Raw genomic sequence first — 13,361 nt, forward strand, 5'->3', positions numbered from 1 at the left:
ATTTTAGAGAGCTAGAATCTAAGCTCTGTGTATTTGGCTTTTAAAACCACTTTTACAACATTTAAATGAAGCAGCAAAAAGCTAAGCTCAAGAAGTAAGAAGGAAGAGCATCCACATCAAGCTACAAGACTGCCAAAGGCCCCAAAAAAAGGGAGAAATCAGTGAAGTAATAGATGCACCAGAATTAAGTGCTGGAATTATGCAAGATGAAAAGGTTTCAGCACTTTTTATTCAGTATTAATTTTAAATGCCATTCTACGTGTACTGTACTTTAAACACAACATCAACAACCAGGCAAAGACAAGTTTTAGCATGTTCCTATCCTGCAGTGAAAACAAGGCAGGTGAGTCCTGGTTAGGGATACAGAGTAAGGTACCCAGCTTACTGCTGCCTTCAGTAGGCAGCTGGATCCTAGTGAGGGCAACTACAGATCATTAGGGCCTGCAAATTCAAACCAAACTTGCTTTATAGTTACTGGCTCATGTACTTGTGTCAGGCACATCTGTGCCTATCATTTTATGTACAATTAAGTGGTCTGTAAAGACCAGTTATATCTTGATCATGTTTTCCTCTTGAAAAGTTAAAGATTTTTCTTCTTAAAAGTGTTTGGCTTCTATCTCATTAAGCTTTCTGATGACACCAAGCTGAGTGGTACAGTTGATGTGCCTGAGTCATGAGACACAGCCAGAGGGGCCTGGGCAAGCCTGAGAACCTCAGGAGGCTCAACAAGGCCAGGTGCAAAGTCCCACACATGGGTCAGGGCAATTGTTGGTATCAGTGCAGGCTGGTGGGTGAAGAGCAGCCCTGTGGAGAAGGACCTGGGGGTACTGGTGGGTGAAAAGTTGGCCATGAGCTGCTAATGTGTGCTCACAGCCCAGAAAGCCAGCTGTATCCTGGGTTGTATCCCCAGCAGTACAGACAGTAGATTGAGGGAGTGGATTCTGTCTTTATGCTCTGCTTTGGTGAGACCCCACCTGCAGGGCAGTGTCCAGCTCAGATACAGAGGAGGCCACAATAATGATCTGAGGGCTGGAAGCCCTCTGTTTTGAGGACAGGCTGACAGAGTTGGAGTTGTTCAACCCAGAGAAGAGAAGGCTCAATGAAGATGTAACTGTGACCTTTCAGTGCTTATAGCAGCCTAGAATAAAGATGGGGACAGATCTTTTAACTGAGCCTCTTAGGACAAGGATGATGGAAGAGGAGAGACTTAGATTAGATAGAGGAACACGTGTTTTACACTGAGGGTGGTGAGACACTGGACCAGGTTGCCCAGAGGTAGCAGAAGCACCATTCCTGGCAATGTTCCAGGTCAGGTTGCCCAGGGCTCTGAGCAACTGATTTAGAGGATGTCCCTGATCACTGCAGGAGAGTTCTAGCAGAAACATCTGAACAAATACACTGCCTCTACCCACTTTCTTTATCTATTCTTAACTAACCAGCACAACTGGAATGCTCCAAAAATGCAGTATTATTTTCTTTAGGGAAGAGAATCAGATGTGGACAGTAAGTGGCAATTCTGTTACAAGAATTCTATCAAATCAGTTTGGCTCCCCCTGAAGCACTTCCTGAACTGTGTACTAAAATCTTTTCATTTTGGTAAGAGTTAATGTTTTTTATGAGCCATTTTCCAATTGCCAACCCTCCTCTTCTAAACTCAACATCACCACTGAGAAGAAGTGTTTACAATGACTTCTGATAAAAGCTTTCATTGTTAATTAGCTACTTATCACTGAACAGAGAACTGCCCTTGGAAATACAACATTCCTCTAAAATTTCTGTTACATCAAATGTAAGGTTAAACAAAAGCTTCCTTCTCTCTATCTTATGACAAGCAATTCCCTGTCTCTCTTGTAGACAGGGAACTCCTACAGAGGGTCCAAGCAGAGGCTACAAATATGATGAGAGGACTGGAGCATCTGTCTCAAGGCAAAGTTGAGACCTCAGGCTGTTCAGGCCAGAGAAGAGAGGGATATTACCAGTGCTTACCAATAGCTAAAGGGCAGGTGACAGTCTCTGTAGAGATTCCAAACCTGCCTGGACATTGCAATCTTAGGCAACCTGCTGTGGGTGACACTGGTTCAGCAGAGGGTTGGCCCAGATGATTTCCAGAGGTCCCTTCTAACCTCCACAATTCTGTTATCAAGTATTAATGACACATCCAGAGTGCATTGTATATCAAGAATAATGCATCCCATTTTTTGCATACTTTCCATCTGTAACTTCCTCAACAGAACACTGTCAAGAGAGCCACCAGAAAGGCCAAGGAGGAGCTTTCAGCCTACAGAACTTTTTGACAGGAGCCACGTTTTAAATCTTTTCCTGGGATTATTTAATTTAGAAGGATGGCATCAGCAGACATATGAAGAATTCAGTTTTTAACTTTACAGTATTATACTACTCAAACCTGACAGCCTTTTTTTATTTAAAAGCTTTTAGCCACTTGTTTTTATGCTACCCTACACAGCTGTAATTGCATTAGTCATGTTAAAGATCAGAATACTCAATGATCTAGACTATTTTCTTTTGAGCATCAGATCTAATAGCATGATCCAGTATCTGAAGGGGGCCTACAGGAAGGCTGGGGAAGGACTTCTCAGGATATCAGGTAGTGATAGGACTAGGGGGAATGGAATGAAGCTGGAGGTGGGGAGATTCAGGCTGGATGTGAGGAGGAGGTTCTTCACCATGAGAGTGGTGAAGCCCTGGAATGGGTTGTCCAGGGAGGTGGTCGAGGCCCCGTCCCTGGGGGTGTTTAAGAGCAGGCTGGATGAGGCTCTGGGCAGCCTGATCTAGTGTGGGGTGTCCCTGCCCATGGCAGGGGGGTTGGAACTAGATGATCCTTGTGGTCCCTTCCAACCCTGACTGATACTATGATACTATGAAGTGTCATAAAGGCATTTCTCTGCACTGGTGTCTGTGCAACACTCAGCAACTGCAGTGACAGCATAAGCTCACATGACCTTCTGTTCTTGCATCAGTTTGCCACAATCAGCACTTCAGAATAATTAGTTTTTTCCATATGGATATTTTTTAATATGCAGAATAGCTGGAACAAAGCTAAGGAGCTTTCCTCAAACTAAAGCCTAGGAAGAATAAAAGTTTAGTGTCACGATGAAGTACAGGCGTAACCATTGGCATATACAAGGAGGAGGCACAAAATGTCTCAGCCATTTGTCATGTTTTATAGCAGTAGTACAGATTATCAATGCAGAAACGTTTGAGAGCCACAGATGTGCTACAGAAAACAGTAAAAAAAAGCCCCACAATCAAAGCAGCTTTAGACTATACTTGTCTGGACTACACCTCTGAAAACTAAGATGCTGAAGAGAAGCAACACTTTCCTGACAGAGCAGTTACAGTATCACAGTATCACTAAGGTTGGAAGAGACCTCGAGGATCATCCAGTCCAACCTGTCACCACAGACCCCATGAGTAGACCATGGCACCAAGTGCCACGTCCAATCCCCTCTTGAATGCCTCCAGGGATGGTGACTCCACCACCGCCCTGGGCAGCACATTCCAATGACGAACGACTCGCTCGGTGAAGAACTTCCTCCTCACCTCGAGTCTAAACCTCCCCTGGCACAGCTTGAGACTGTGTCCCCTTGTTCTGGTGCTGGCTGCCTGGGAGAAGAGATCAACCTCTTCCCAGCTACAACCACCTTTCAGGTAGTTGTAGAAGGCAATGAGGTCACCCCTGAGCCTCCTCTTCTCCAGGCTAAACAATCCCAGCTCCCTCAGCCTCTCCTCATAGGGCTTGTGTTCAAGGCCTCTCACCAGCCTTGTTGCCCTTCAAAAAGATTCTGAGCACTTATACTTCAGCTAAAGCTGTTCCTGTTACACACAAATGTTTCCTATGGTCTGTCCTCCATCAGTAATGTAAACACTATCTGGAATATGAAGTCATTTAAATTTGATGTCAGCTCTAAGCTACCACTTTGAGGTCACACCACCATTTCAGCAAAAGGAAATGTAGCAACATAACATTGTGTCATCTAAAGAGCTCTCTTGAACTGTGTCACGGAGGACTCTTCAATTTGAAGTCACAAAATTGCATACCTTGTTTATTAGATGCTCAGTGACCACTTCTCTTAGTCCAGTGTAGAGTTTCTCACCGTGTTTATGCAATACCATCGTATAGGCGTTCCTGTACAGCTCCTCGAAGCTCAGCCCGCTGTTGTTCTTCCGCTGTATCTCCTGGATTGCATTTTTCAGAAGATCCCAAATGCTGTTCACATATTTCTCGTCCATAGTCATCTGTGAAAATAAAACAGTCTTGTTCAGCATGAAGAAAGATCCCTAAAGGAAGCCATCCTCCCAAGTTGTAAGTCCAGGAGCAGTGATTGCTTCCGAGGCATGTTGTCAATTTCATTACCACAAAGTATCTCAATTTCATCAAAAGACAAATGGTACTTAGGAAACTAGTTCAAGGAGCAATTATAATTTACAAATGCTTAATACTTTTCTCCTTCACAGCTGCAAATCCACAGAACCAAACTCCAGAGCCTCTGAGGGAGGTATGAGTCTCTTCCCTCCTCCTCTATCCGTAGATTCAGACTGCATTGGGTTGGAAGGGACCCTCAAAGGTCATCTCGTCCAATCCCCCTGCAGTGAGCAGGGACACCTCTAACTAGATCAGGCTGCCCAGGGCCACACTGAGTCCAATCTTGAATACCCCCAGTGACAGGTGTTCAACCTGTTCCAGTATTTTACCACTCCCATTGTAAAGAACATCCTCCTGATGTCCAAACTAAATCTGCTCTGCTTCGGTTTCAAACCACTGCCCCTCATCCTATCACTACAAGCCCTTCTAACAGTCCTTCCCCAGCCTTCCTGTAGGCCCTCCTTCAGATACTGAGATGCAGTTATAAGGTCTCCTCAGAGCCTTCTCTTCTCCAGCCTGAACAGTCCCAATTCTTTCACTCTGGCTTCATAGAAGAAGAGCTCCAGCCCTCTGGTCATCTTTGTGGGTCCAGAGGACCCATTTCACGCCTCTCTTCTTATAGAGGCCCCAGAGCTGGACACAGAACTTGAGGTGAGGTCTCAGCAGAGCAAAGTGGCAGAATCACCTTTCTTGACCTGCTGGCCATACTTCCTTTGATGCAGCCTAGGATGCCACTGACCCTTTGGGCTGAAAGGTCCCATTGTTGGCTCACTTCAGACTCCCATCCACCCAGTATCTTAATTTCATCATATCCCAGTATGTATTGATATTGAGGACTGCCCTGACCTATGTGCAGGATCATAGAATTGCTAGGGTTGGAAGGCACCTCAAGGATCATCAAGTTCCAACCCCTGTGCCATGGGCAGGGACCCCTCACACTAGATCAGGTTGCTCAGAGCCACATCCAGCCTGGCCTTAAAAACCTCATCCCTGGGTAACCAGATCTTGCACTTTGCGTTATTGAACCTCATGAGATTCTCCTCAGCCCTCCTCTCCAGCCTATCCAGGTCCCTCTGGATGGCATCTGATCCTTCAGTCTTATCAATCACACCACTTAGTTTTGCATCATCTGCAAATTTGCTGAGGGTGCATTTAATCTCACTGTTGGTATTGATGAAGACATTGAACAACACTGGCCCCAGTACAGACCCCTAAGGGACACCACTTGTCACCCATCTCCATCATCAAGTTCTCTCTGGAGAGATTCCAAACCTGCCTGGGCACTGCAATCCTGGACAACCTGCTCTGGGTGACTTTAGCAGCAGAGGTTGGACTAAGTGATCCTCAGAGATCCCTTCCAACCCCTAATAACATGATGGGATTCTGTGTGAATGTTGTCCCCCTCCCTGCTTTTTGCTTATTCTGCCAGGTATAATATTGAAAGGTCATTTATTTTCTTTCTAATTTGCATTTGCTACATTAGAGCCTCTTCATTCAGGGAAACTATTTTTCTAAAGCCTTCCTCAACAAGCAATTTCACAAATACTGACACTGAAGGCAAGTATTTATAACTGCAGACATCATTCCAAGTAAAAGCTTTCCAGTTTTCCTTCAAATAAAACCAAAACACCCCCAGGTTTTGTTTTCAAGCAAAGCACAGACTCAAACCAGTACTTGTCAATGCCATTTTCTCTCCTCAGTAATAAAAAAATCTCCCAGCCAACATGACCTTTTTAGCTCAACTGCAACTTAACTGCTCACCTACTAAAACACCAACAAGAAAAGAATAGGTATAAAAATGGCAAATCCCCAGGTGTTAGTTTGAAGAGGTGTTACGACACTGTTGGTTTTGGGCTGGTCTGCCAGTAAACACTTCTGTAGGTTTCAGATAAGCACCACATCCAGAAATTCAGATCTGCTCAAGAAAAGCTAAAGGCAAACTGCTTGGAGTCTTCTACTTTTCTGGGGCTTTTTTTTTTAATAGCATTTGGATTAAAAAAATGATTCTTACATCCCTGAATATAAACAATATCACAGTATCACTAAGGTTGGAAGACACCTCGAGGATCATTGAGTCCAACCTGTCACCACAGACCTCATGACTAGACCATGGCACCAAGTGCCACATCCAGTCTCCTCTTGAACACCTCCAGGGATGGTGACTCCACCGCCTCCCTGGGCAGCACATTCCAATGACAAATGACTCGCTCGGTGAAGAACTTTCTCCTCACCTCGAGTCTAAACCTCCCCTGGCACAGCTTGAGACTGTGTCCCCTTGTTCTGGTGCTGGTTGCCTGGGAGAAGAGACCAACCCCTTCCTGGCTACAACCACCTTTCAGGTAGTTGTAGAGGGCAATGAGGTCATCCCTGAGCCTTCTCTTCTCCAGGCTAAGCAATCCCAGCTCCCTCAGCCTCTCCTCACAGGGCTGTGCTCAAGGCCTCTCCCCAGCCTTGTTGCCCTTCTCTGGACACGTTCAAGTGCCTCAATGTCCTTCTTAAACTGAGGGGCCCAGAACTGGAACCACAAATACAGAGCTTTCTGCCACTTACCTGACACACCATGACCTACTCTGCAAGCACAAGATCCATAAAAGGTCATTTTAGAGCACATACCTCCTTAGGATAAATGTACAGAACGACTATAAATTAATTTTGTTACCTTTTAAGATTAAGCATGAAGGACTCTGCCTCTCTGTGCAGCTTCTTATTCTCCTACTGACTTCAGATTCATTTCTGTGAGATTTTATGGGAAGAAGTTTGCTGAAGTTCTAGGATATGAAATGAGAAGAGCACTGTCTTCCAAGAAAGATCTGTCTTGCCTGCAGTAGTGTTTTCTGACATAGCAAAGCCTCCTAATACTTCAAATAAATCCACTGCATCAGACAGCAAGTCACTGCAGTATAGATTTAGCAAGAATTTATTATTTCCTCCCCACTGCTGAACACAGTTGTTTGGCTTGTGAACAGAAGAGGTCTTCCTGCATCATCCTCCTGGATATTATGTAAGAATTACATCCTGAACTCATTTAATTCAGGTTCATCCCTTTTCATCCCCCTTCCTTACGTCAGGCTTGTCAGACGTTTAAACATTCCCAACAACTTCAGCAATAAATAAGGTTGTGATGTTATTGGAATGCTTTGGAATGTTTCAGGATTCTGCACAAGAGCATCTGTAAAAACACCACTAGACAACTGTGATCCTGATCCTCCAGTCTGACGCAACAGCAAAGATTTATTCAACTCTCCAGATCCTTATCAACAAAGTCTGTAAGGGATCCACTTCGACACGTACAGGATCAGAGCCACAATGTTCTTCCATGTTCATTCCCATATCCCTTTCAATGGCTGTATTTTACAAGTGAAGTACACAGCTGAAATACAGCTGTCTTGCCTGCACCTCCTATTCTTGCAGATTTAAGCTGAAGCTACATTAAATCTAAATCCTTAGTACCTAAAGGGTGGACACTGCAATCCTGGGCAGCCTGCTGTGGGTGACCCTGCTTTAGCAGAGAGGTTAGGTATATGATCTCTGGAAGTCCCTACCAACTGCCATTATGCTGGGATTCTGTGATTCTGCTCTGGGTGCTCTGAAAAAACCAAACACCCAGGTTCAGAGAAACTTGCAGAAGCAAAACCCCAGCGATATCAGCAGTATTTACAGGCAGATCTGCCAAGATAGTAAGAAGCCAGTGTCCAAAGGGAAGAGATGCATTAACACACTCCAGTGGATCTGAACATTACCTTTCTTGGGGAATGGGACAGAGCTCAAGTCTGTTACTGGCAGGAGAGACAGCTGTTTATAAGAAGCTGCTAGTTGGAAAACTTCCACCGACTGCTGCGCAAACGCCAATGATTTAAAAATGCAACTTGAACACAAACATCTGAGCTCCAAGTGGAGCAGCACTACATGTTGAGGAAATTAGACTAAAATATCAGTGCACATGAAAGTGCAATCATTTCACACAAAAAGCAGTGTCAGTGGAGGACTTCAAAGGTCCTTTATTCCACAGTGCAGAATCGCATATGTGCAAGCCCTTCTTCAACACCATCTGTCTACTCTACTAAAACGCCCCAGACTAAGTAAAAAATAACTTCCAGCAATCTCCATTATCACCTGAAGAGTGTGATACCAGCAGTAAAGCCACTAATAATCCCAAAGCTAACACTAGAAGTCTCCTAGAAGCTAACAACACAGACATCGTCTCTTTCAGCAACTTCAGCAGCAGTCCTTAAATAAAAGATGCAAGCAGCTAACTCCAGTAGTTTTGGTATGACCATGTCATTTCACACAAAATATTGTCATCTCCCTTCTAGCCATGTCATTAAAAGGCAAGTGGAACAGTCCAGAGAGGTGGTAGAAGCCCCATGCCTGGAAACATTCCAGGTCATGCTGGACACGGCTGTGCACAACTGCATCTAGTTGAAGATGTTCTCACTCACTGCAGGGGAGATGGAGGAGGTGACCTTTGAAGGCACCCTCCAACCCAAACCATTTCATGAGTCTATGATCCTATTCCTGGGCAGGAACAATCCCATGCATTAATATAGGCTGGAAAGGAGCTGGGCAAAAAAGAAGCCAGGGCTCTCAGTAGACATCAAATTGACAACATGCCAATGGGCCCTTGAGGCAAAGAAGGTTAATGGTATCTTGGGCTGCATGTGGTGGAGTGACGATTAAAGTTAGTTAGCAGCTCCGAGAGTAAACATTTACACCTGGTAATTGCAGCCTGTCCTCACTCCCCCATTTCCTATCCCTCAGCAGACAAAATGAGCAAGGGCTGACTGATGCCAGCTAAACCTGCCACCACAGGGTTCCTGACCCACAGGACCTGTCAAAACCAAGCCTTCACTTCAATTTCAAGTCAAACCATTCATCAGGATGGTATTAAACAGTCTGTCATGCAGTAACTCTACACCCTTAGCCTACATCCTTCGTTGTGGATGAAGCCTGGCTGAGGTTATCCAGAAAAGGGCAAGAGCAGTACATTTTGTGCCTCAGAACCTCATTACTACTTGAAATTTTACAAACCCTTCCAACACTGTTAATTTAAAAGGCAAGAATTTAAAATGACAGCTGTATTGTCCAGTGTTTGCTCCAAGAATCTCTCTGAAAAACGGCACATTAAATGGAATGATATTCTTTTGCTGCAGAACAGATCAAATGTACTCCTGTTGATGACAAACAAAGAGCCCAACATTCAGACTTCTCTGAATTCTGAGGTCTTCATCCTTGCCTAGCAAGGAGCACATCCAAAAGAGATAGACTGGCAGCACCATACTGTATGACAAACATCAGTATGTCAAGAAGCAAACAACTCCGTAACACACAAATATATACAACTACATTCCACACAACCAAACCCACCAGGCTCACACTTCCTCAGCAGTGTTATCTGAATAGGTGGACACATTCAGAACACAACTAGAAGCTATCAGAAGGTGATGAAGAAAGGACACCTTGACCTGTGGCTGTTCTCCATCTTGGCTACTACTACATTCTGCTGTAAGAGTTACAGGGAGGTCACAGGAATGTGCTAGCAAAACTAGTCCTAATAACTAGGCTTCTCTTCCCAAGTGACCTGTAACAACAACTGGAGGTGACAATCCAGTATTACCTACACCAGGAGTGCTGGAGAATACTTACCACACTATCATCACAGAATCATGGAATGGTTTGGATTGGAGCTGCACCTCTCTCAGAGAGTGTTTGTGGTGGAGGGGAAACCTCTGCCTATTGTTTGCTTCTGGTATCTGCCAGTTATCACAGAATGGTTTGGGTTGGAAGTGACTGTAAGGATCATCTAGTTCCAAGCCCCTGCCATATGCAGGAACACCTCTTACTAGAACAGGTTGCTCAAGGCCCCATCCAACCTGCCTTTGAACACTTCGAGAGTTGAAGGCTCCACAACTTCTCTGAACAACCTGTTCCACTGCCTCACCACGGGGAAGAATTTCTTCCTAACATCTAATCTAAATCAAGCTTGTAGTTTGAAGCCATTGCCCCTAGTCCTGTCACTGCATGCCCTTGTAACAAGTCTTTCTCCAGTGATCCTGCAGGCCTCCTTCAAACACTGGAAGGCTGTTTTAAGGGCTCCCTGGAGCCTTCTTTACTCTAGGCTGAACCACCTTTCCTGCCTTCACAGGAGCGTTAATAGATAACACTGTTATCATTTACAACATTAAATATTGACACTGTTTTTAATATCTGTGTTTTGTTCCTCACTCACCCCTTGACACTAAAGCCTTACCCTTGTTTAGGTGGGCAATCTCTACACTGAACTCCACATTCCTCCTGCAAGGAATATTCATGGCTTTCACCATGCTACATTCCAGGCTCAGATGAGCCAAGGAACCCATGCTGAGAGTAATTCTATAAAGGCCATAAAGTCTGCCTGCAAAAAAGACTCCAGCCTCTGTAGAACAGCCAGTGCTTAATGACAGAACTCAAGACAGTAGTGGAAATACAGGGATCACAATATCCACCTTTCCTTCCCAGCTCTGTCAGGCTTTACTCAGCCAAAGCAAGCAAAATGTGCAATTAAGTCGTTGAAAGACCCAAAAGCTGCAGGATTTTAGGCAAAACCTTCTCCTTCCCCACCTTGCTTTAATAGGTTCTCTAGCAATAAAATGTTGCCCTGCCAGCATGGAACAGGAAAGGTAAGCAGATTAAAAAGTGATTGTTCCTTACAAGCTGGGATTGTACCTCCTGCATAGTGACTGACAGATTTGGCCTACCTCCCAGGCACTGACTGTCTCCGAGCACTGCTACTTTCATCACAAAACAAGGGCCGCTCTGGGGTGGGGGGCTTGAAGAAGGGGTTTGGTTGGTCAGTTTTGATAAGCTTTGCAGCAAATTATAATATCCTCCAAGAACTTTCTTTTCTAGTAAACCTAAAGCCCAGGAAGAAAGAGTTGTTCTTCCTCTCAAGAGGTGACATGCTCTGTGTTACAGGAAGACCTGACAGGAACATCACCACAGAGTAGCAATTTCAGAGCCTATATGAAGAGTTTAAACCACAGAAAATGTCACATTGCAGCAACAGTTTTGACAGGTTTAGGGAGACTGAGCAGATTTAAAGAGAGATAAGAGACTCTTCTTCCTATTTCAGGAACCAATGCAAAAGAATGAGACTAATTCTGAGCTGCCAATATACCTCATTCTAGATCTCATTTTGTAGTTGATACAATTTCTTCCTTTCCCCCCCCAGATTTACACAATGGTGATTCTGTGGGCACAGACATCCTTTCCATTTACAGACCCTCACATACTTTCCCAACACTAACTCATAGTAAGTGTTTTTAACTACTGCTAAGCAACTCTAAGAATGCATCATACACACAAAGACCAAGGCCAACAGTCTTTCATAGAATTGTTTCACAGCATCTCCCAACTCTAAACAGCAAAACATTTAGGCAGTAATAAACATCAGAAGCACAGCATGGAACAGCACCTATTTAATTCCAAACTGCATGTGTATTCCCTACTCTCTAACACCCCTGAGACTCTTCGATTTGGCAATTATCTTCAGTTTCCCATTAGAGCTGCAGGCTCCTGCACAACACATTTAAGTTCATGGTCAAGCCTTATCCATCTCTTTCCTCTCCTGCAGGTCAGTTGAGTATAGTCCAGAAACTACATCACGCTGTCTAAAAACTTGAACATAAGGTTCAAATCACAATTTATGATGCTCAGTGTACAAAATGCACCTTCAAACAGTCACCTCCCATTAATAAAGATTAAAAGAGAACTCTCATGAATACAGATTAACAGCAGAATATTACTTTTCTGAGTGGGTCAATGAAAAATGAATGATAGTTCACCAGCCTCATTTTTCATTCTCTTACTGGTATATATTGATTAACACAGAACAGTTTTTAAGGTTCTGGACAAAAACCATACCAGGAAGTTTAAGTAAAACCACAAAGACAACCAAAGTCAGTAAATATTGTATGTGCAATCACTTATACAAAGCTTAACTCTGTCTCTTGTACACTCATCTGTCTTATGTATTTTCCACAAGACCCAAGCTCCTGCTCTAGTCAGAAGGGACTGAGAATGTTGGTTGCTGGAGCAATAACAAAGAAAACAGCCCAATATAACTTCTTTTTAAAGTAAACTTTCAAAGATGCTACAGAGTACACTAGGGACTTTGTTGTGGACTTGCACACTTAGCCCAAAGAGAATAGCAGAACCCTTATTTAAAGTTATCCCACCCCAGCACCTGCAGACAAAGGGAAATGCTTTTTCAAATATCAAAAGCCATTATCTGTGAATGAGTACATCTTCTCCTGCCATGGTACAAGCTTCTGCCCATCTGTCACAGGATCACACACTGCTCTAAGTTGAAAGGGACCTTTAAAGGTTATCTAGTCCAACAACCCTGCAGTCAGCAGGGACATCTTCAACTAAATCATGTTGCTCAGTGTCCCAAACAACCCGAGCTGGACTGTTTCTAGGGATGGGGCATCTACCACCTCTCTGGGCAACCCAGAACAGTGCCTTGCCACACTCCATGTAAAACATTTGTTCCTTCTATCTAGTCTAAAATCTCCCCTCTTCCATCACCCCTTGTCCTGTCACAACAGGCTTCAATAAAGTCTGTCCCCATCTTTCTTACAGGCCCCTTTAAGTACTGAAAGGCCATACTATTGTCTCTCTGGAGCCTTCTCTTCCCCAGGCTGAACAACCCCAACTCCCTCAGTCTGTCCTCACAGCAGAGGGCTTCCAGCCCTCAGATCATTATTGTGGCTACCTCTTGACCTCATCCAAGAGGTCCATGTCTCTCCTGTGCTGCGGTCTCCAGAGCTGGGGGCAGCATTGCAGGTGAGGTCTCTCCAGAGCAAAGCATAAGAGCAGAATCCCCTCCCTCAAAATGCTGTCCACACTGCTGGGGATGGAGCCCAGTATACGGTTAGCTTCTGGGCTGTGAGCAGAGTGTTGGCTCATGTCCAGCTTTTCACCCACCATCATGGCATGA

The 13,361-nt window shown here is 44.4% G+C and overlaps 1 protein-coding gene across 1 annotated transcript in view; it reads right to left on the bottom strand.

Moving 5' to 3' along the window:
* CUL3 (cullin 3) overlaps positions 1 to 13,361 on the bottom strand; it is a 61,561-nt gene that overhangs the window by 33,646 nt on the left and 14,554 nt on the right. Inside the window, exon 2 of the mRNA XM_068145502.1 lies at positions 4,060 to 4,257. Coding sequence (XP_068001603.1) covers positions 4,060 to 4,257 — 198 coding nt within the window. The remainder of the gene's footprint in view (positions 1 to 4,059; positions 4,258 to 13,361) is intronic.

This window comes from Melanerpes formicivorus, unplaced genomic scaffold (assembly GCF_026170545.1).
Source record: "Melanerpes formicivorus ecotype bairdi unplaced genomic scaffold, bMelFor1.0.p_v2 SCAF_12, whole genome shotgun sequence".
NCBI lineage: Eukaryota > Metazoa > Chordata > Aves > Piciformes > Picidae > Melanerpes > Melanerpes formicivorus.